This window comes from Harpegnathos saltator, unplaced genomic scaffold, assembly GCF_003227715.2.
Source record: "Harpegnathos saltator strain DR-91 unplaced genomic scaffold, Hsal_v8.6 scaffold539, whole genome shotgun sequence".
NCBI lineage: Eukaryota > Metazoa > Arthropoda > Insecta > Hymenoptera > Formicidae > Harpegnathos > Harpegnathos saltator.
In genome coordinates, this window is record NW_020230359.1 from 756,759 (window position 1) to 779,801 (window position 23,043).

A 23,043-nucleotide genomic window follows, 5' to 3' on the forward strand; every position below is an offset into this window, starting at 1 on the left:
AACATGTCAGGAGATCTCGCATTCACACGTCTCGGCGATCGACTCGGAGTTATCGATGAGCCTGTTTGCACCGCCCTGCGAATCTGCAGGCTGCGATATCTTCACGTTTCCCCACGTGTCGCGATAACGTGTGCTAAACGATCGAGTGTATATTTTCCTAGCGCGCGACACCACACACACACACCACACACACACACACACGCGCGCGCGGAGGGTGCGGAGGTGACGGGCAGAAATATTTGTCACGTTTCCTCGCTGGAAATCGCTGGAGTGGCGGTCGTTTCCGGCGAGCGACTGAAGCCAAGAGGGAAAAGAGCGCGCGCGCGAGGAAATGGGAAAAGGAGGGCCAGAGAAAAATCGCGTCGCGGGGAAATGCAGTGAGGCCAGCTGAGCGACAAAGTGTTGCCGTCGTCCCGGACACGACCATCATGGTCACGATCGCCTAATAATAGAGGAAGAGAGCTGACGAGCCGGGGGAAATTGCAATCGGACGATCGTTACAGCAATTAGTAAATCATTTAGACCATGGACAGCATTCTATCCGGCGACGCTGAAGGCTCGTCGCCGGTCGCGTTTGACATTTGCCGCGTGTCTTAGGGTGAAAATCAACGGTAAACTCTGCCGTTCCGGAAACCCGGCGTATTTTCTTTCCGTTCGAAAGCTTCGATTTACCCTGCGACCGGATTCCAACGCAAACATATTTTTTGCACATTCTGACAACAAGCGGAAATCGATGCTCGTACAGGTGCATGGCTCCCTCTCTCTCCTCTCTTTCTCCCTCCCTCTCTCTCTCTCTCTCTCTCTCTCTCTCTCTCTCTCTGTCTCTCTCTGTAAGAGTAGGGCAGACGTTGATTTCCAATGCAAAATAATGCACCTCAGGATCACGTGTACACATATACACACGCTTGGATGGAACATTCGTATGGATTTACCTGCACTGTCTCGCGCATCTCCGATGGATCTCCCGCGGGATACAGCGGGAGGTTTTTTTCTCGACGGTTCATTTCAGACATGGAAAGCAGTGTATCATGCGGAAATAAATCGTTGCTTTTACTTCGTCTGTCCGTCCGTCCGTTCGTTCATTAGTCTGATAAGGAGGACCGAGGAGGGGGGAGATAGAGGACAGCTACGCGATCAGCCATTCATTAGCATGCTAATGTGAAGTACGAAATTCCCGCTACACTTTTTACACGGGGGCAAAGTTTCGCGAGAAACTGCGAGCACGGCGCCCGGCAAGCACCGGGCGCCAAATTCTCCCGAGACGCGTTCGTTTCACTTGCCGCGCTTTCAGCCGGTCTTAGAAAGCTCGTGTCGCGTAACGGAGCTTTCGTTATGCTTCGCCGAAAAACGTCGGCGTTCGCGGTACACTGCGATAATTCATGGCGCGTCGAAACTCGCGCGGCCATCGCGCGACGCGAGCAAGGCGACGAATAGGGCAAACTTCGCGCCCTTCGACTTTGCAGTTTCGCGGTCTCCGTGTCGAGAGATTGCAAGGATCCCGAAATAAATGCGATTTCCGCGCACTTCGCCGTTGATGTCGTCGTAAAAAGGCTCGCGCATATATAAGCGTCTATGCGCCAGTGTATTTTTCACCGCGGCCTTCACGACGACGGTAGCAACGACGGCGACAAAACTCGAACTCGTAGAAACAGGTACTGCGCGAATCTTCGCAACGCTGCCTTCTCTATCTATCTGCCCGTCTCTCTCTCTCTCTCTCTCTCTCTCTCTCTCTCTCTCTCTCTCTCTCTCTCTCTCTCTCTCTCTCTCTCACTCTCTCTCGCCCCATTCGGCCATGGACGCAAGTATCGCCCACGGCGGATGCACTCGATTGCCGTTATTTGTTTTTGCACGTTCGCATTTGTTCGCGATCCCACTCGTTTCTCTTTTCGCTGCCTTTATCTCGCAGCCATGCCACGCCGTATTCGCTTTTAGTACATTGTTTGACCCCTCTTTTATGTTCTCATCCTTTCCTTCCTCTGAGGGAATCGTTGTTTTGCGGATTTTTGAGCCGTATATTTCGCTTCGAGCATACATTCCCTCCCATCGCCTCTTTTACTTCGCGCTCGAGACCTTCGCTGCGCGCGCGCGCGCGCGTGTGTGTGTGTGTGTGTGTGTGTGCGCGAATTGTTTCACCTGCTCTTTTTTTTTTTAATTACAATTCAGTGGGATACCTGCGAAGCGATCCGCTGTGTAAACACGCGAATTCGCGTAATTTCGGATAAAAGCTTCGCCCCCGCGAGAATCGCGGCCGACCAAAGTGAGATAAATCGCTTTTAAATCGAGGACAACATCGCTTTGGTGTTATTAGATTTTTGCGAGAATCCGTGTTCGCGCGCGCACACCGCATTATTCGCAATGTAATCCCTCGGTACTCGCGCTCGGGACTCTTTTTTTTCTCTTTACACGCCATAAATCTCTACCCGCAGTGTCCTTCGGCAGGCCGCTGACTCTCACCATCGCCTTCTTACAACCCCCTCCACTTGCTCCTCCATTTCGACCGCTTGTTTTCCACCCTTTACACGTTTCCTATGCCTTCCCCCCCCCTCTCTCTCTCTCTCTCTCTCTCTTTCTCTCTCTCTCTCTCGTCCTCTCGCGCAGTCTGTCTTCCCCACACCTTCGTCCCCATTCTTTTCCATCTCTTTTATTTCGGATACGGTAAAATCCGAGCGACGTCCCGGGTGGTGTAGCCGGGTCTCGCGAAGATTAAAATATCGACTCGGTAACTACAATACGTCGCGCATGACCCCGATGCCACGACCGTTAAACGCTTTAGCGCACTATAACGTTTAAAAGATCGGTGGGCGGTGGGGGTGGGGGACTCCTTGAAAGCGCACCGTATTGGATTGCGTGCAAACGCGTGGAATACAACGGGCTGATTATCGAACAATAATCGTCCGAGGAATTTCTGGTTGAGAATTCCCGCAGCATTTTCCGAAAGACCTCCGAGCATCGGGAAACTCGATTGCTCCCGCGCAACATTTCCAGTAGATTTCACAAAATTTATCAACTACCAGGGGGATTTACTTTTCCCCGGACAAAAGCGATCGGAAGAGAAAAATCCAATTGGCTGGTAAAATATAATCTATTTGTGTGTGCGTGAGTGAGAGTGAAATATCAAAGGAGATCCCCGTCGGGGGATCCCACTTCGTAATTCTGTCACGGTGGAATTGCGAAACATCGCGATAATCATTCCATTAAACTGTCGCCCAAATAAATTTAAAGTTCCACGCGCTTCGTTTTAGGCCCAATAACACGTGAGCGTGGGCCGCGCGAAAAAAAAACGAGGAAAAATCTGAATCGGCGATTTACATAATTCGCGCAGATAAGGGAAAACGGCGTAGTCGACGACGACGACAACGATGGTGATGACGACGACGACGGTGACGACGACGACGACGACGAGCAGTATCTGAACGCGTTAAAGCGAGGCAAGCGAACAGTCGGAAGGTAACCTTGCGCAATAAGGCTGCCCTGGAGGGGGAGGAGGGAGGACGGGGTAAATTTAATAAAAAATTCTAGACCATCGCGCTTTAGGAGCGGCTGACAACCGGAACGAGCAGGCAGGATCGGCAGGAATAAAAGCGAATTTAATGAGGCGCAATTAGAGAGCGGCTTAAAATAGATCCGATAAGACGACTCGCGAAGGCCAAGATAACGACAACGCGACAACAATGAACCTTCGTATCTAATCGAGGATTTATTTATCCGCATTGGCGCGTTCTTATTTCACCACGCGCGCGCGTTTCCTCCGTGACCGAAGTGTCAGTCTTCCGGGATATACTATTCTCGAAGGAGGCGGAGCGCGTCGAAGCCGCGTCGAATCCCGCAATTTTTGCGCAAACATCTGGAGCGCTCGCGAAAGAAGAGACGCAAGGACGATCCGCGTATCCTCGAGAGAACACCAAAAAATAACACCACGACGCGAGTGCAGCTGGTCGGGGTAACCAGGCGAGCGGGAGACAAGTGGCTCGGATAGACGCTGCTAGACAATCCAGAGGGATGGTTGAGCGTGAGCGAGGGAGGAAGAGAGATAAAAAGGTAGATAGATAGATAGAGAGAGAGAGAGAGAGAGAGAGAGAGAGAGAGAGAGAGAGAGAGAGTGAGAGAGAGACGTTTCGACAGGAATCTTCCGGTGAAGCCGGCGTCATTAGAATGTATTGTGGCGTAACAACAGTTTGACACGCTTCCTTCCATCGCTATTCGGCGGCTACCCGCCAGCTCAGGTGGATCTCTCTTGCAAGTTCTTCCGCCCTCTGCTCCTTCCGCCGCGCCGGCGTTACGGCGGCGAATCCGTTACGAATCCGAGTGTGAAATACGCTCGCCGTATGAATTTGCGCGACACGACTCCGACGATCGCGGCGAATCGCGTCGCGACAATAAGTCCTCGTCTCACTGTCCCAACTATTACGGCTCTCTTTTCCTCACATTTGCCGCAAAACGATATTGATGCGACAATTAGCAAATATTTTCTTGCCCGTCTGACAATTACCCGAGACAAGGTGAATCGCGCTGGGGGGGGGGGGGATGAACAGAGACTGCCTCGCTTGAAGGAATCAAGCGGAGATGTCGACCGGCGCATCGGCGGAGATGGACAGCGCAGCGACGAGAGAATGAAAAAAGGGAGAGAAAGAAAAACGGGATCGAGAGCTCGCTTTTGTCGACGTCCCGAGAACGAGGGCGAGCCTCGCGGACTGGACGGAACGCGCTCCCGGCCGCGGAATCTCGATCGCAGGGATGTCGGCTGCGAGCACGACGAGCGTATCACGCGACGACGCCGTGCTCGCAGCCGTGCGGCGCGGCGCGAAAACGACGAGGGGAGAAATGTGACCGGGATGAGAATGCACGGGATGAATGGTGGCGGGGACGTCGGAGAGGAGAAATTTCGTCGGACAAAACGCCGTTCCTCGGAGAGCGCGACATCTTCGGCTTCGGAGCCGAAGAATAGCGCGGGAATGGGAGCGGAGCGTCGTCTCTCGCCGGAGGTCGACCGAAACGTCGTGTCGAAAACGGGACGTGTTGCGAATGTTTCGAAACATTTGCCGATGGGTAGTGTACGGTTTAATGGAGGTCGCGTTGCTTTCACGCGAAGCCAACCTGCACCACTCCGCCTCCTTTCATCGTGGAAGAATCCGAGGATACATCCCCGAGCGAAAAAGCGCTGCAGCAACATGCGAGGGAATGAAATGCGTCTAAAAAGGGGACGACAGGACGAGGAAGGGAAATTGGCGAGCGTGTTTTTATTTCGCGTGTGTATTGCATTACCGCGTTACGTTACCAGCGTCGTGCCTCGCTAAACAGCGAGCACAAGTCTGCGCACAAGTTTTCGTTCCACCTATTCGTTCGTTCGTTCGTTCGTTCGTTCGTTCGTTCGTTCATTTCACCTCCCGCCGTCCCGAAGACGCGTCCGCTTGAAAGCAAACACGAGTGAGCGAAGATAATCGAAAGTGGTTTAATTAAGTTGTCGTCCCGCCGCCGCCATCTTTACCCGCTGACTAAAGTCTCGGCGGGACTCGACTTTCTTCGTTACAAGTCGATTCGCGCGACTAACTGACAGCTTGGAATCAAGTGCTAGAGTCTTAGAAACGCAGTCTTAGACGAGAATAGTCGAAGCGAGCAAAAGTGAACGTCAGTGGCCGCGAGCGTATCGTCGAGCGGACGCCGACTTCCACTGTTTTGACTGCTGTCGTCACGTCTCTTCTTCGGCGCTTAAATCTCGTTTTAAAACACCATCTTTCCAGCTCACATAGGCCTACTATCTCTCTCGGCGTATTTTCGGAACGATGGCAACACGACGCTGGAACTGGGTCGCCACCGAAAGGTGGTCCTCCTCTCATTGTCAGTCAAGATAAGCCTGAGCAACTTGCGACGCTAAAGCGGTATTAAGCGACGCGCGACTACCAAACTCGAGGAAATCCCCCGACCCGACGATCCGACTTTAATTGCGCGAATCAACGCGCACAATCGCGGCCGTGTGCTCTCGACTCGTTCGTCCATCCGATTCGGCAAGCGACGGCGACTATATTTTGAAATATTTGCCGCGACTGTGGCTCCAATGCTGCTCTTTGTCGGCTAATAAATTAAATATCTCGCATGTTTCCAGTAATAATCACGAGGAACACGAAGAGGGAAGTTGCGCGCGAGTTTAATCGAGATCACATTTCAATTAATTATCACCGAGGTATCGCTTTTTCTCCCGGCTGCCTCGTTGAGAGATATCGTTGTAAATCGAATTGTATCGGTTATCTGAGCATCGCGACAAGAAACTCATTTATCTTCAAGCGCGATATCGCGTTGAGAAGAAACACCGCTACGTCTTTAATCCGGATAACTCAGGGAGATCAGCGAATCCCGAGTAGCGGCGTAATCTTGTCGGTTTATCTACCCAGTGATTACGTCACATGCGAGAAACGCGGGAGACAAAAGTTCCCTTCGCTTCTTCTTCTTCTTCTTCATCTTCATCTTCTTCCTCGCCTTCCTTTCCTTCTCTTCTCCCCAGAAACCCCTCTCATTCACCCCTTTACCCTCTTACTCCCCTGCATGCAGGTGAGAGTTTTAACCGCGGCTGGAAGCAAAAGGACTACGTAACGAGCAAAGAATCTAAAGTAAATTTAGCGAACCGCGTCCTCCGTTCCTTCGACTCGTAACTTCGCGGAGGAGCGTACGGAGTCCTCATTTACCTGCGACAAAAAGTTCGATGGGTAATCGGGATCAGCTCGACTTCGTCGCTACTCAGCTCCTCGATCTTAATAAGCCTTCCGGATTTAACGACTTAGTGGAATTATTATAATTGCTCCCGTCGCACGCGAAGGAGAGAGAGAGAGAGAGAGAGAGAGAGAGAGAGAGAGAGGAGAGAATTAAACCGCTTTATCGGTCCCTCTTCTAGATCAAGGACTGCCGAAAACCATCCGCGCGAATTGGATTAAATTCGGAGAGTGTGTTCGACCGGAAAAGGAGGAAGGAAACGAGAAAGAAAAAAAAAAAACAATAGAGAGGGGAGAAAAATTCTCGCTTGAGCGAGCAAAGTACGAGTCAGCCTCGTCTTGCGATTTACGCGAATCGCTCCCGACGTTTTCCCGCCGTTTTCGACGGGAATTCCCGATTCCCGATTCCTGCCCGAAACGTCGAAACACATTCGTCTCGGAGGAACCGAGAGGTCAACGCGAGAGAATTAGATCCTCCGTGGGGGCTCCGTGAAACATCAAGTGTCGGACATCCTGCGCGCGGGTGAACAGGACCTGACGCTGGCTACGCGAATGGCGGCCGTCTCTGTAATCCGAACAAATATCGGACCATACTTGGAAGAGGAACGTACACCGATCGAGAAGACTCCTAGCAGTCCTAGCAGTCCGTGTTTTCTGTCACCTCTGTAACCTCCTCTTTCGCGTTTTCCCGTTTCTACGAAAATCCCTTCACGTCGGTCCTCCATGAGAGAGAAAGAGAGAGAGAGAGAGAGGGAGAGGGAAAGAGCGAGAGAGAGCGAGAGAGAGAGCGAGAGAGAGAGAGAGAGAGTTCATCCGTCGTGAGCGAACGCGCGCGCACAAACTTCTACGCCGTGGATTTATTTTCCTCATTTGAGAACTTTCCGAAGCTTCCGATAAATTTCGCCCCGCGGCTGTGTAAGTGCCGGCTTTTCCTTCCGCGCGAACGACTCACACCGCTCCTGGGAGTACGTCCGGATGAAATTACGATGGATCTTTCGTCAAGAGAGTCGCGACGAGTCCATCCCGGCTCGGCGCGAAACGCGCCGCCGTGCGGATCACGACGCGGGCAATTAGCGCGCCACGCGAGCGGAATGCGAATTTTCCTCCCGTTTTCCTTCTTGTCTCCACGACGTCCACGACGTCGCCTCAGCCCTGCGACGTCGCCCCGATGTGATCCCGACTCATCTATAGTTTCACGCGCGAAGCGAAAGGTAACCTACTACTACGTTGTACGATCGACATATATTCGACATTATTCACCCAAGAAAGCCGTGACATCACATTCGCTGTGAAAACAAGTAGGAAAATGCAAAGCTTTGTGATCCTTTGGTCCCCCCCCGGTGTTTCGCGCCTACAAAGTCGAAGCGTATGATCCCGCGTCGATACGACCTCGTATATCCTCGAATCCTCCCAGCCGGTGCTTGCCAAGATCCGGCGGAATGAACTCGGGATCCGTCGATTATCTCACTACTCAAGAATATCTCGCGCGCGGTTTCCTTCCGCCGGGAGAGCCTCGAGGAGGGGTCGCGCGGCCGCTCTCGGTTTCTCCAGAAGATATTAATTGTTTCCCCTCGTTTCGGGGCGCACGACGCGTGAGCCTAAACCGCGGACACGAATCTTGAACTCCTCGGCCGCCTTTCTTCGTCTCCTTCGTCACCCTGCTAACAACTTGGAGGATTCCGCGCGGGACGCTCCGGAGGGTCCACGCGCAATTTCGCTCGCGGCAGCGTAAATATATATATATATATATATTGTATATGCAATTTCCCCCTGAGCCATTCATCGAGCCGTTTATCCGCGATCCTCGCTGCGCACGTCCACGTATTTCATGCCGTTCGTTCGATATCGCGCTCAGGGTTAAGCGCTCGTAAAGCGTTTCCTCGCCGCGCTTTTCCTTGCGGCCTCTCGCACGCGCCGCTTTAAATAACGGTGTTATACATATGTATATGGGTATTACGGCTACAATGTCATCGGGCCGTCCGTAGATTTTTCACATTCATGGTAAACGTGTCGGAAATTCTGGAGGAGGGCCGCGAACGCGGCGAAACACCTGATCGAAATTTATTCCGATCGGAAAAGACCGAGGATTGCGCTTGGCGCGAGTCGTTGAGCCGCGAAATGTCGAGTCGCCCGTCACTTCGCGATTCTCGCGAGCGCAGTTACGCCCGTCGAGGAATTACGTATCCTCGGCGATGAAGCACGAGCCGAGCGGTGACAGCTCTTACCGCGCTAGAGGAACTTATATTAATAAGATACATAAAATATGGATAGAACGCTCAGGTATGCATAGTGCACGTCGCGAATATCGTCACGAACTTTTGCATTTCTCTTGCGTACAATGTCACGTCCTAAATGAGAAAGCGCCGGGGAGCAATTTGCAAACCGCAGCTTCCTCGCGCCCTCCGAAGAGAAACCGCCTCTATCTCCCGCTTCAAGGAGCAGCCAGTTGTAGCAAATCCTCTCCACTTTGACGATGTAAGGAAGAAAGTTGAGTGAAAGCGATCCCGATAATCCGCTCGAAAATTGCCCGGGTCCGCGAGAAGTACGTCGCGCTCGATATTTAACGCGCTTCGTCTACGTACATACAAGAACGTGCTTAAAATTTATCTACCGATCGCAGGGTCGATAAGGCTGCGCGATAGAGGAGGCGGCCGGAAGGGACAAATCGGACACGAGGTCGTGTCTATTTCGCTCACCCGGAATGCGTCCCGCAATTCCTGCTCCTCCTGATGCTGATCGGTGGGCGCCGCTGTGCTCGCACCGATGTTGCTGACGATCTCGACGAATTCCTCGAAGCTGACGTTTCCGTCGCCTGCGGAAAAATCACAGTTTATGACAAGACCGCGCGATAAGGCGCGAGGTACGATTTGTGTGTTTGCGGATCTCAACGCATTCGCCGCATAATCGGTTGTTGCATGCCGGTTGTTGCATGCAGGCCGAAGAGCCGATGCTTGTTGCCGATTTTTCACTCGTTTAATAGAAAGAATAACGAAAGCGAGCGGCACTTGTTATGCTCTTCGGCAATTTTTGCCACGTAAGACTTCTTCGTGATTACAGATTTTTCGTAATATCATGCAGTCACGCAATATTACGTACGAATTGCACAACCCACTTAATTAAACGCGCGATTTAATTGTGTATGCAAAACAGACACACTCAGCAGCCAAAAATCTCAGGGAAAGCCCTGATTACGCGGAAGGAGAAAACTTTCATCGTCATTTAAATGCAGGACGAGCTCTTCGGAGTTCCCGAGCGGGCTGCGAACCACTTGATTGAAGAAATTAAATTATTTTGAATCCAAATTCAGGTTGTCTTGCGTGGTGCATTTCTCGATTCTTATTAATATCAACGTGAGTTTGCAAATTATTCGTCTTCGAAGTATAACTACTTAGTGTTTAAGCTACGTTCTACTTAATCCTACAGTTCGCGGTAAACGAACGGTTGGTGATAAACATCATTTTCGCGAAGAGAAAGTGCGAAGGAGGTACGAGAAAGAGAACTCAAGCGCGGCTCCACTGCTTCGTGACTTCCCTGGGAGTGAAATTTATCACGACGCATTCGGCTACGAGAGTTTTTTGATTTTTTGTGACGAGAAAACCGCATTGCAAACACACGCGGGATCGCGAGCGAAGATGGTCACTTTTTACCGCGTGTCTTTACGTTCATCTGTTCGCGAGTTACGTCTTGTTGAGTCCCGGCACGATCGCGTTCGATTTTGATGGCGCTCCCGCCAGATGGCACTGGCTGACGCTCTACGCACGCACCACGCACGCACGCACGCACACACACACTGGCGCGATGGACACCGATATGCGGGCGAGTTGGGTGAATGACTCGACGTTTGCGAGGCCAAACACGATACACGATAGTGGTGGGGGCAAGGCCGCGTTCCAACTGCATCGCGTACGCTACATTGTACGCGGAGGAACGCGGACCTGCCATCACCTACACACATCGCGTGACAGATGCCGGCGCGCTCCATCTCGGCGGGCGGTTCGACAGCGCGACTCGATACATTTATTGGTATTTTCGGTTTTAGTGGTCGTAGAGATGTCACACGAAAACCGTTGTAAAGCTTAAATTCGTGCGCTTCCTACGGGCGTACAGCCATTCTTCATCGAAATCGGGAACAATTAATAAAGTGCGATTCCCACGACGAAAAAATATCGAGTATCTCCAAGTGGCAATGGAAAGCAATACATACGTTAAATAGAGTATCGTACAGCATCGAAGGTTTTTTCTGGATAGGTATAAAGCGTTATTAAAAGTTAAAAAGGTATTGAGAATTTCGGTTTTCACGCAAAAACGTATCAATGCTGAAGACATCTTGAAACTAGCTACAAGAACATGTAACGAAAATGTAAATATCCGTTAGAGAAGTTTCTTAATAATTTTTCACAATTTTAACGGCATTATTCAAGACAAGCCAACATGGTCGATACATCGTTTAATATAATATAATTATTGTCTGAAACATTTCTTTCTAATGTGCGTATTTTCCAAGATGTTAGAAAATTACTGGACGAGTTTCATATATTCCACATACAATTTGTTCCATTTATATTGTGTGTCCCTTGTATATAATTTTATACTTACAAATATATATTTTTTGTACATTGTCTAATATCCAATATCAATTTAACGTTGAATATTAAATATGGACTATTTAGGTGCGCCACATATGTTCCTCGAGCGCGATTCATATCTCCACGCATTCCCGTAAAGTAGTTCCACGACGTAAATGCTTTCCATCCTTTTAAGCGACCACGCAATCCCTTTATCCCGTTATATACGCCATAATAAGAGGGAAGTACACGGCAATATTCGCACAAAGACGCAAGAAGGGAAAAAGAAAGGACAGCGACAAACGAGAAAGAGGAAGAGAGAGAGAGAGAGAGAGAGAGAGAGAGAGAGAGAGAGAGAGAGAGAACGGGAATGAACGAGCTTTACACCTCGCGATCTGGAGTAATGTCACCAGATGGAAATTTCTTGCGCGAGAACCGCGGTTTCTTCCTCGTCACTTTTAAGAGATTTTTTTAGTTGCTCCATGAACGACGACAAGTGGATTCGCAATAGTCGCGCGTTGTTTTACACGAGCGCTTAATTGCGGTTCCGTCCGCGCCGTTAATTTAACTCGCCGTTAATTCGCCAGTTTGTCACGAAGCGGGCTATCGTAAATCTTTCATTTATGACGTCCGTTTACAATAAATATTACCCTCTCTCTCCGTCGCTTGTAATCTTGTATGCTGAGAAATAATTTAGAATGCAGCTTCACGTCAAGCAACGTTGAACGAAGCAACAGTTTGCAATTTTCTGTTCCGACCAGTATTGTCGACGTAACGAAGTGAAGGATGGAAAAATGGGAGGAGAAACACCGAATGGCGCAAATAAACACGAAGCAAATTTGCAAATACACGTGCGAGTAATCGAGCGTACATTACTGCGTATGGATTGCGGCCGGCGAAAATCGAATTGGTGAGTCGGACGCGACGTTATCGAGAATATTCACGCCAAACAAATTACAATCGTGCGAGCGTATCGAGCGTCGAGACCTGCGTCGAGGTCTCGTTCGAACAATACGGATGCTGCTCTTGTAATTTGCATAATTTGACCAGCGGTTAAATAAACGCACGTGATGCTGGCAACGTGTACAGTTTACAATCCATTTCGCTTCTGTCTATCTTACAATGCGGCTAATTCCCACGCAGTAACTGACAGATCCGCGTTAAGCTTGTCATGTAAACCGAGTGTGTGTACGCTGATAAAGTTGCATGTAATGCGCTAATTAGAGGTTCTTATTGTACGTTGACTAATCGGATCTGAGAAAGAGGAGGAGAGAGAGAGAGAGAGAGATTGAAATTTAGAATGGAGACAAAACCGACGCCGCGACTAAAAGAGAAAAGATGGTTTAATGTATCAATGGCTATTGGTGTATTATATACATGAATACAGATATTTAAAATTATATTTTACGTTGACACAGTTCTAGCAGTGCATTGATACTTATTGATATTAAAAAAGCACACTCGTAGCTGCCGCAATATTTTTCACGGTCGAAATTAATTGCCTTACTATTGGACAAATGGCATGTCTGTCGAATACAATTTGCGAATTCGTCAGTGGTTTAACAAATTTTGCCGCATCTGCAATTGTTCTCTCTCTCTCTCTCTCTCTCTCTCTCTCTCTCTCTCTCTCTCTCTCTCTCTCTCTCTCTCTCTCTATTTATCTATCTATCTTTCTACCTTTCTCCCTCTCTCCTTCTCACTATCTCTATTTCACGTCGCTTTTGCCAAATCATAAATCCGATATGTTGAATTTAATTGTGCAATTTAATTGTGTTTAATGTGCTTTTAATTAGATTACATGAATATCTCGTTTCACCGTAATAATATGACTGGATCTATGAGTGTACAATGTGAGGCAAATAACGTTCGCGAGTTTCTGAATTAAACATTCACAACGTCCCTGACCGCTTCAACGTATTTGTATCGAGATGCTCGCATGCCGCGAACGATGCCGCAACCTTATTCCGCTTTGCATCTCAACTTCCTAGTCCAGCAAAATTATTACTCTCGCTGCAATTCTATTCCTCCTTACGGTCCATAAATTACCAGTCTTTGCAAATATGTACAATAAAGTTTGATTCAAAGGGGACACATGAGATGGGAATGTAGGAAGTTCTTCCATTCTGCGAAGCAGTAAAATCAAAGCGCGAACGTCGCTATATTAGACGGCACGACGAACGTTCGCGCTCCCTTCTCGACGCAGGTCAGTTTAGGCATTCGTAGAGAGATTCTCGTTTATGAAATAACACTCCAGTCCCTCTTGTGGATAAATTACCTCTTTTTCTTATTCTCTCGCTCTCTTTCTCTCTCTCTCTCTCTCTCTCTCTCTCTCTCTCTCTCTCTCTCTCTCTCTCTCTTTCTCTCTTTCCTTCTGTCATAGTTTTATTGGGTACTTCTGCTTGTTATCCAGCCGAGAATACGAATAACCTGGATATGACGCGTCGATTTTCCCCTACGTCAAGCCTGTTATTTCCCGGCACATTTCTGAGAGAGCTTAATCCATCGAGCAGTCGCGAATCGCCTGCGATTTCCTCGGAATATAACCTCGGGCTGGGTTTCGCGAAGGAAATGCCCGCACGAGCGAATATATATCTCTCGATGAGAAGTCGCGCTCGCACGTGAAGACGTCTCGCCGCGTGAAGACGGCGCATGCATGAAGGCGGGCGGATGCTCCCTTAAAAAATCGAAGCCCTCATTTGCAGCCTCGCGTCGCGCCGTCTCCGGGGATTTCCACGGCTGCAGTTGTCGGCGTCGGCCTAAGCGGATTTCGGTCGGGGATAAGCGCCGGTGTAAACGGGATTTAGCCGGCGATAATGCCGGGGCCGTCGCGACTGAGAGCCGCCTTGGGATTCCGCGATATATACATATATATATATATATATATGTGAGCATATATATGTATATATACACGCTGCGACTTTGCGACCCTTCGTCCCTCCGCGCTGCCGTGGAATCCGCCGCAGGCACCGGACACGCGCACGCGTCTCCTTTCGCGGTGAGATAATTCGCGGTAATACTTGCGCGAGCGCGGACGTGCGTAAACACGCGGATAATCGCGATTACAACATGCAGCTGTTCCCGCGTGAGAAAATAAGATACCGTGAAGAGCGAGAGAGCGAGAGGGTGGCTTTAAAGTATGATACATTGTGCCGGCACTCTCTTTCTCCCCCCTCCCCACTCTCTCTCTCTCTCTCTCTCTGTCTTTCTCTCTCGCTGCTAACTCGCCGGCAATAACGTTGCATGAGCACGTCCGGCTGCGCGATGAGAGTTTACGACAGGTGTCGGAACTCTTGGAAACGTGACTATCTTGTGCCTCGCGTGCGCCGGCGATCTCTTTGTGTTATCTTTATTTATGCTAAATAAGCGTACACGACTTCGTTTGCACAAAAGGTAAGGCGCAATGGGTTTTACCTAACGGCGCACCTCGCCGTGAATTTTGCTGAACGCTCGACAGCTTTACGTCGCCTCGTTTGCGTAAGAATCACAGTTACCAATCACGAGACTTACGACGGAACAATTTGGGACGTCTCATTCCGCTCGAATGGCATCGCGCCTGAAATTCCGCTCTCAGTCGCGCGACATCGAGCTTCCCCTCGTAGGGTCGTGGAGCGCATGACGAGAGTGGCTTGGATTTTTGTCGCGGGAGGCGCACACGGTCGAAAAGGTACAAAAGGGATGAAAAGCAATAGGCGCGATTTAATAAGCGTGAGATTATTACGTTCGCGGGGAGCCTCGAGTAGGACTAATCGATAGCGATTACGATCATCGATCTGTACTAACATAATTCCCGGCGCTATTTGCAGATAACCCGTCAGCGGGGAGGTGTAGCCGCCGTCAACGCACACACATACACACACACACACACACACACAGGGCCACACGACAGGCGCACACAACGCGCGGCCGTAGCCCTGGGCATTTTCTGATAGCGGGTTCGTCGCGTGTATTATACCCCACGTATTACATGCCCCACGTACGTACGTAGAGCGGCCATACAAATTGACTGCGTGTTACGATACGGACCGCTGGGATTCCGGATGAATTCCATAGGCGTAACTCGGCGAGGGTAGGGCGATCAGATAGGAATCGCGCCAGCTCGAGATCGCCGGCTCTGTGCCGGAGAAGGCCGGCGGATCAATCGCGAACCCGATAAGAAGCCCACGGTGTTGGCATATTACGAATGTCACGGTCACGTGTTCCGCATTGCCGAAAACGCACACGCCGCGTGTGCGTTTTTCGCCCGTCAGCCCCTCGTACACGTCGCTGCGCGTCGTCGCGCCGCGCGCAGCCGCGTGTTGCAGGAAAAAGAAAAAAAAGAGAAACAAGAATAACGCTAGGAAAAAGTCGTTAATTAGCTTCGTTTCGTTCCGCGCATCCGCGCCCGTCTATCGTATCTTTTTTTGCTTCCCCGTGTCCTCTTTTCTCTCAACCAATTTGCTCAGTCATTAAAATGCTCATAAAAACTTTAATACGGGACGGCGATCATGCGGAGTGGCGTAGATGACACGATGCGGCGAATTTGTCACTCTCTGCCCCTCTCTAACGCTCTCTTCCTCTCCCGTCTGTCCCGGCGAAAGTTACGAGGTACGTAACGAGCGATATATTTCGCGGCGGAGAAGTACAGGTCATTAATTCGCGGAATTACAAATCTGACCAGAGAGTTTAGCTGGGGGGGGGGGGGGGGTGAAAGAATATTTGCGCATAATCGGAGTGTCCCTCCGATGTGTCCCTCGTCGAGTTTAATGAGTGAGCGCGATGGACAGCTGTTCCGCCAATAGAAACGTCAAACGCCGTGTTACTCCGACGCGTTCTTTCACGGTTTGTCACTCTTGTGGATACGTCCTCTCGACTGGGAACCCACACCTGACTGTCACGCGGATGTCACTTCGTTTCGTTTGTTAAGTATCACGAAGCCGCAAGCGCGACACGAGATCCGTTCCCCGACGGAATTTAATTCTGCGGACACACAATTCGTGTGAACACGCGCGCTCTCACGAGAGAGAGAGAGAGAGAGAGAGAGAGAGAGAGAGAGAGAGAGAGAGAGAGAGAGAGAGAGAGTGAGAGTGAGGGAAATATTATATATAAATCTCGGAGCGAGCGTACTCGCGCGTATATGAAGCACTCGAATCCTCTGTCGCGCGGCTCTCTCGCCTTTTGTTCCAGCCAATCTCAAATATCGCCCGATGGAAAACACCGATAAATTGTAAACAGCTGTGATGCGCACCTTCCCTACCCTCCCCTGCCCCCCTTGCCCGCAGGCGTTCGGTTCGGTCCGATCGCGCCAACTTTAATTGCAGCACGCTTCGCTCGCTCTTCTGAGACGCGTATAGCATGGAGATGGAGTGCACGAGAGGGAGAAGAGAGACAGAGGACGACAGAGAGACGAGGGGAGAGGGAGGCGGGGGAGAAGAGAGAGAGAGAGAGAGTACGAAACAACAATATACGGGGTAATCTGGATTGCGATATGTCGAGAGACCGATGGAAACGAAGGCGGGCCTACGCGAAACCGAACGATATCCGCGGGACGTTATTAGTTTCGCCGATGGAGGATCCATCACGCGAATAGTTGGAATCGATAGAGCGACACCGTTTCCGCCTGTAACAATGATGTACATGTTTCGGGCGAATTAAAACGCGGAATGAAAGCGATACGACGCGCTCTGCTAGTGCAAACCGGCCGGCTACGATTGCAAAAACGCACCGGAACTCGATCGCTCGTTACTCCAGGCGAAACAAGAAAGAATGGTCCTTCGGCAAAGCGAACAATGGATAACGCTGTTCAGAAAATGAGCTCACGCGAGCGACGCTAATACCGCGGATAATTTCAAGGGTGAGAGAGATCGGCAGCGACGTCGCGCTCGCAAAAGTTGAGTAACCCAATCACGTTCGCGTTGTGATGTCGATTAATTTTTTCGGAGGTGAACAAGTACTGAAAGTAGACGGCGATAGTAGATAGCGATATCGACACGTCACTTGGAGATTGAAACGCGCTCGCTACAGTATCGCTATTCACCGACAAGGCAATCAGCCGGCGCTGTTTGGCAGCATTCGGCGAGGATCGCGAGCGGATCTTATTCCTTATGAATGAGTTTCGTGAGTTCGACGGACCGCGCCGGTCCGACCCCGGTCTTTCCCGGTTGCGGTAAACGGTTGCCGTTTGACGTCGTTTCGCCGCGGCAAAAGCGAAAGTTTCAGGAAGTTCCGGCACGTACTCGGGGAAGCGAGCGCGGGCCCCTGAGGGCGGCTCCTTAGCTCCCTCAAAGATTCATGTCGCTGCGATCGTATTACGGCCGCACCCACGCGCAACGCGGGCGCAGTTACAATACAACGACGTCGTAAATTACCGCGCTATCGCGAGCACGTAAATTTTGCATAAGGCGCCCGCGATTTGACGCGAATCGCAAATACGTCGCCGCGCGAGCGAGTGCTCGAGAGAATGCTCGTGTGTGTGTGTGTGTGTGTTGTGTGTTGTGTATGACTCCCGGTTAGCGTTAACCGGTTAGGCGAAGCGGCTTGCACATGCCCGCGTTCGGATTTAACGTAGTTAAAATTATCGCCGATCGCATCACCGTCGGGTCGCATCAAGTTCGCACGGTGGATGCAGCTCTCTCGCGCGCCGCTGCTTCCTCAGACTTCGCCTGATCCCCGATAGAACTACCTTAACGAATAACGTCATACGCGCCATGAGCGCACTTGCGGGCCAAGTTATCGCGATCGCGGCTATTACACGGCCCCCGGGATTTATGGTGATTAAGTGCATATCGTACGACGGCGAATAAGTTTAAACATCTCCGGAAGTGTAATAGCTCGCTCGTACGATACGCTTCCGATGGTGTTTGAACATTCAAGTTCGCGCTGGTACCAACGTCTATCCTTCGAACGTTGTAATATCCGAAAGGATGCTTCTTCGACTGCTCGCTCTTTCTCCGTCTCGCCGAGATCCTGCTCGCCCGTTCGCTTCTCAATATTGTCTCACACTGCTGGACCGGTGCTCGAACGATCACTTATCTCTGCCAATTTGGTTGCTACTTAATTAACGCTTCTTAATGGATACGTAATTAGACGTACCACGTGGCGTATCCGAAGAGGCATCTACGTATAGATTCCCGGGCGATCTGATGAAACTTTATCAGATCGTCTTAATACGGCCTTATCAAATTACATTCTCACAATAATGCGAATGAAGTTCTATTACGTGGCGTCGCTCTATAAAGCTACCAAGGCCTGAGATTCCAGCCTAATTAAACACTGCGGACTGCCTCTCGCCACCTTTTAGTACATATATATATATATAAGAGAGAGAGAGAGAGAGAGAGAGAGAGAGAGAGAGAGAGAGAGACCGCCGCCGCTCTATCGATGGGTGCGCGCACTTAAACTTAGGTGCTAATTACCACAACGGGTGCTCACAGTGTCTCCATTTCGGAGCATATTCGTCCTTCTAACGCAGCTGATACGTGGCAGACTGTGACGGATGAAAATGTCACAACGTGAAACGTATGTACACGCAGCAGAGACGAAGGCGCATTCGCGATTTCTAGCGAGTAAACGGCCAGGAGGCACCGATGGCGCAGAGATTGGCTTCGTTTTCATTTAACTTTCTCTCTCTCTCTCTCTCTCTCTCTCTCTCTCTCTCTGCACAGACACGCTCGTGCCGCGCACGATGTATATCTGTAATTGTCCGCTTTAGAAACTTTAGCCGTTATTTCGCTAGATATGGGAATTATGTGGCATTGAGAAGAGAAGGAGCGACGCGCAAACGAATATGTATATATATATATATATATTCGTTTGCGTTTATATAACGAATATATATATATATATTATATATGTACGTATATATGTGCGTATATGTACACGTGTACAAGTACACGCGACGGCCCGGCCGTCGGCGAATTACGGAGAATGTGCTTTACGGGGCAGCGGAATTTCAGACAATGCTGGGAAGCGCTCCAGCCGGAGGGAGAAGACAGTGTTAATTAAAAGCGTTATTAAAGTTGCTGAAGAATCAATTGCGCGAAAGGAGAAACAAATTAACTCCCCGCGGAGAGAGATTGCTGCCGGTTCGGATAACGAACTGCTCCGATGTATCGGTCGCGCGCGAGCGCAGCTACGGCGAGAGAATTTCAGCGTTTACTACTTAATAGAGTTCTTTCTCCTTCGAGCCGCCAGTTTACGGCGCGGATTACGGCGCGATTAAGCAACGGCTGTAGAGTTTCCCGCTCGCAGTCGCCCCCGCGGGACGGGACGAGCAACGATAAAGGGAGAGAGAGCGAGAGAGAGAGAGAGAGAGAGAGAGAGAGAGAGAGAGAGAGAGAGAGAGAAAAGGAGAGAAATCGATCGATCGAACGGGCGACGGTCTTTCGCAAAACTGTGTTCTTCGGCCTGCTCGCGTTGCCACCGGCAGAAAAGCGACGTTCACCGCGCTAATCATGGCGCGATAACAGTAACAGTAACAATACGTCGGCCGTGATAACCGCGTAACGATAACGACTCTCGCCATCGGCGTAACCGCGTGACGTACCGTGGGCTTTTCAAAAACGCCGTTCGCCCGCGGCCGATTTTGTGCCGAACGATTTTGCGCGGAGGGAAATGCACGTCGATTCAGCGACGTCTTATCAGTAACAATTTCGCGCGCGTGACTCTGCGAGATTTTTAACTTGAGAAATTATTTACGCGCATCTCAAGAGAATCGATCACATTTCACGCGCGTTACGGCACCCCTTCGGGGTAACCTAAGACTGAAACAACGGTCTCCGTCCACCGTAATGTAACTGTATAATTGTACCGATATTGCGACGGCGGCTTACCTCGCAAAAACGGAATATTCAAAGACGGGATATTCGAAGACAGGGAAAGAATGGCGAAAGAAACCACCGAGATTACGCGTAATATTTACGATACGAAGTTCCGTTTTCGTACTGATCTCGCGCTGATCTCCTCCGTTCTCTTCTTAACGGTGTATCCTTTTTAACGAGAGCGAATTCCGAGAACTCATTTTCATAAGAAATGCAGATGCAAGTGAATGTTACGCTGGAGGAGGGAGAATCTCCCATCTTCTCTCTCTTCCTCGGTATCCTCGCGGCAACAGAGAGACATCGAACATTCTCACCGGCGGAAACGTTAAAATGACGAACATCGCCGACTACATTCCCGCTATATTCCCCTCGTTCCGTGCTTCGTACAAGATCGCGGTAAGATAACAAGGCGGATGAAGCAGCGCGTGCCGCAATCATTCGGCGCGACGGGGTCGACGAGGCGCGCGGATAATTTTACGCGCGGTTCACATGGGTTCGCCGATCGACGACGACAGTTTGCGAAACCGTATCGAAACCGGCGAGCGCGCGGTCGGATGAACGCGGAGGTTCGGACGGAAAAGTAATTTCCCTTGGAAATACCCCGGGGATGAGACGCCTCGTCCTTCTCTCCTCTCCTCCGCTCACCGGAGCGATTATCGAGATTCTCGCCGCTTCTTTCTCGCCTCTTTTTTTTTTGCCTACCGCAAAATGTCGGCTGTTCGGCTCTTTTTACAACCGCGATTTTCGTACAACCCCCGGAGTATTATTTCTCTTCCGTGTCGGAGCGTTAAATCCCCTTTTTCTTGTGGCCCCAAGCAGCCGCCGCCGCCGTCGTCGTCGACGCCACCGCTCTGTCCTCGCTCGCGGACATTACCGAAGTCGGTTAAGGGTTAAAGTTGGGAAGCTCTTTCTGCATTGGTTTAATCCGGGCTCGGGATTATTATCACTTTCAGCGATCCTCGCTAAAAGGCGCGACGGCCTCCCGTGCCGCTGGATTCCGTAGCTGGCGAATAATGCGAGCACCCTCTGCTCCGCGAGTCGATTTACCGTCGCTACGTAATTATTCGCCCGTTGGACTGTGCACCGCTTGATTTAACGCGAGCGCGCGCGAGATGTCCACATCGCCGCGAATTTTAATATTCCCTCCGCATTCCTGCCTCTGTCGCCGAACGTTCCGAGAGTGCCTGGTTTTTTTTTTTCCAAAAAACTCGTCCCCGTCCGACCGTTTCGAAAGAGCGGCGTGCGATCGCGTTCCGCCGCGGAATGTCACTTGCTGACGTTCTCGGCTCGGAGTATATTGCGACTGGCATACGAAATGACTGGTAATAACCAGCAGTCGTAGGGAGAGAGAAGAGAGAAAGGGAGGGAGGGAGAGAGAGAGAGAGAGAGTGGACTAGCAACAGGTACAAGGACTTGTGCCATTGCGGCGTCAATGCGCCGACCCGCTTCCGCGGAACCATCAATAGGATGTACTCCATAATGAAAAGTAATTAACGGGCTAATTTCGATCGGGTAAAAGGCAGTCGGCGTGTCATTACACGCAGCGACATAATAATTGCTTCTAATAACGATATGCATATTAATTACGACTTAATTACTCGGCGCGTTGCAGGCTCTACGAGTAAATTGTATCCTTCGCGCGCATTTATTTAAGAATCGCCGCCGTTCGTAACTGGCGGAGGATAAGATCGTCGTCGACGGCACTCGGAGGGGGAATAAATCCCATCGAGCTCGCGTTTTGCGGATGAGCGAAAAATTGCGCCGCGTCCCGGCGAAATCGCGCTCGAGGCGGCGAGCGGACGACGACTGAACCGAAAACTAACTAATCAAACTGACGAATTACCAGATCGAAAGTTCTAGAAATCGCGACTCGCGGCGCGTATATGTGGCGCGGTCTGCGGTATTCCCAGCGTGGGGTCGCTCGCACGAGGAAAGGTATTGATACAGGTTTCAGGACCGCGCGCGCGAGCTATCCCGCCAAACAATGAAACATCATCGCCGCGTGCAAACACGGCTCTCCGGATGCTCTCGTCTCACTTTACGGCGAGCCTGAGAGCACATCGAGACGCGCTGGACGCAACGAACGATACGGAATCGGATACAACAGCGTAAAGAGATGGGGGGGGGGGCTGGGCTGGGGAAGAGGCGGGTGGAAAGGAGAATTCTGGAAACCGGATTGGAGGAAGAGAAAAGGATATTGGGTCGCTTGCCGACCAAAGGATCTATGTATAATACAATAAGGGGGTGCGGGCGGCAGAGAGGCGAGAGCTGTGTGCGGTTTCCTTCGGAGAAGGAAATTCGGCCATTGTCGGAACACTCTGTGAAAATTAGCCGCAATTAAGGCGATGCCGCTGGGCGAAAGGTTGCAAGTGCGGAGCTCCGTGGATGAGAACGGTGAAGTTTTCGCGATGCTGAGAGCGGAAATGCCGCTTTGCCGGGCCGCTTCGCTGCGCGGTCTTTGGCACGCGGGGTAGCGGAAACGGGGACGCGCGATTCGCCGTTATTGCAGAGTCCGTTCAATTTCTTTAAAGCCGCCGCCGCCGCCTCGTCCCGGCCGAACATTTGCGAACGAGGCGACGATATCGCGGCGTTTAAGATTGATATACAGAGGTTCGGTACTCACCGTCGATGTCAATCTCCTGCAGCATTGTCCTCAGCTCCTCCGCCCTCGCAAATTGTCCCAAGGAACGCATCACCCTGCCGAGTTCTTCCTTCGTGATAGTCCCGTCGCCGTCCTTGTCAAACAGCCTGAAGGCCTCTCGGAATTCTGCGGAGAAGGGATACCGTGGGAGTCACAGTACGACGTGCCGCTTTTGCTTTCTTTTCTTTTCTTTTTTTCTTGCGGGAATAACTATCCCGAATTCCCCGGGAAAATCGTTCGCCGGGGAAACACGGCGTGTCGTCGTCGTCGTCGTCGCCGTCGCTCTCATTTATCGGACATTATTTTTGCCGGTGTTTCCCGGCGAAATTTTTCAGGATTCT

At 50.7% G+C, this 23,043-nt stretch overlaps 1 protein-coding gene across 3 annotated transcripts in view; it reads right to left on the reverse strand.

Moving 5' to 3' along the window:
• LOC105183502 (calmodulin) overlaps positions 1-23,043 on the reverse strand; it is a 58,436-nt gene that overhangs the window by 6,317 nt on the left and 29,076 nt on the right. For all 3 annotated transcript variants that reach the window (XM_011141702.2, XM_025303283.1, XM_025303284.1), the window contains exons 3-4: positions 22,685-22,828; positions 9,398-9,513 (exon numbers count right to left, since the gene is read on the reverse strand). In XM_011141702.2, the coding sequence (XP_011140004.2) occupies positions 9,398-9,513; positions 22,685-22,828 (260 nt within the window). The remainder of the gene's footprint in view (positions 1-9,397; positions 9,514-22,684; positions 22,829-23,043) is intronic.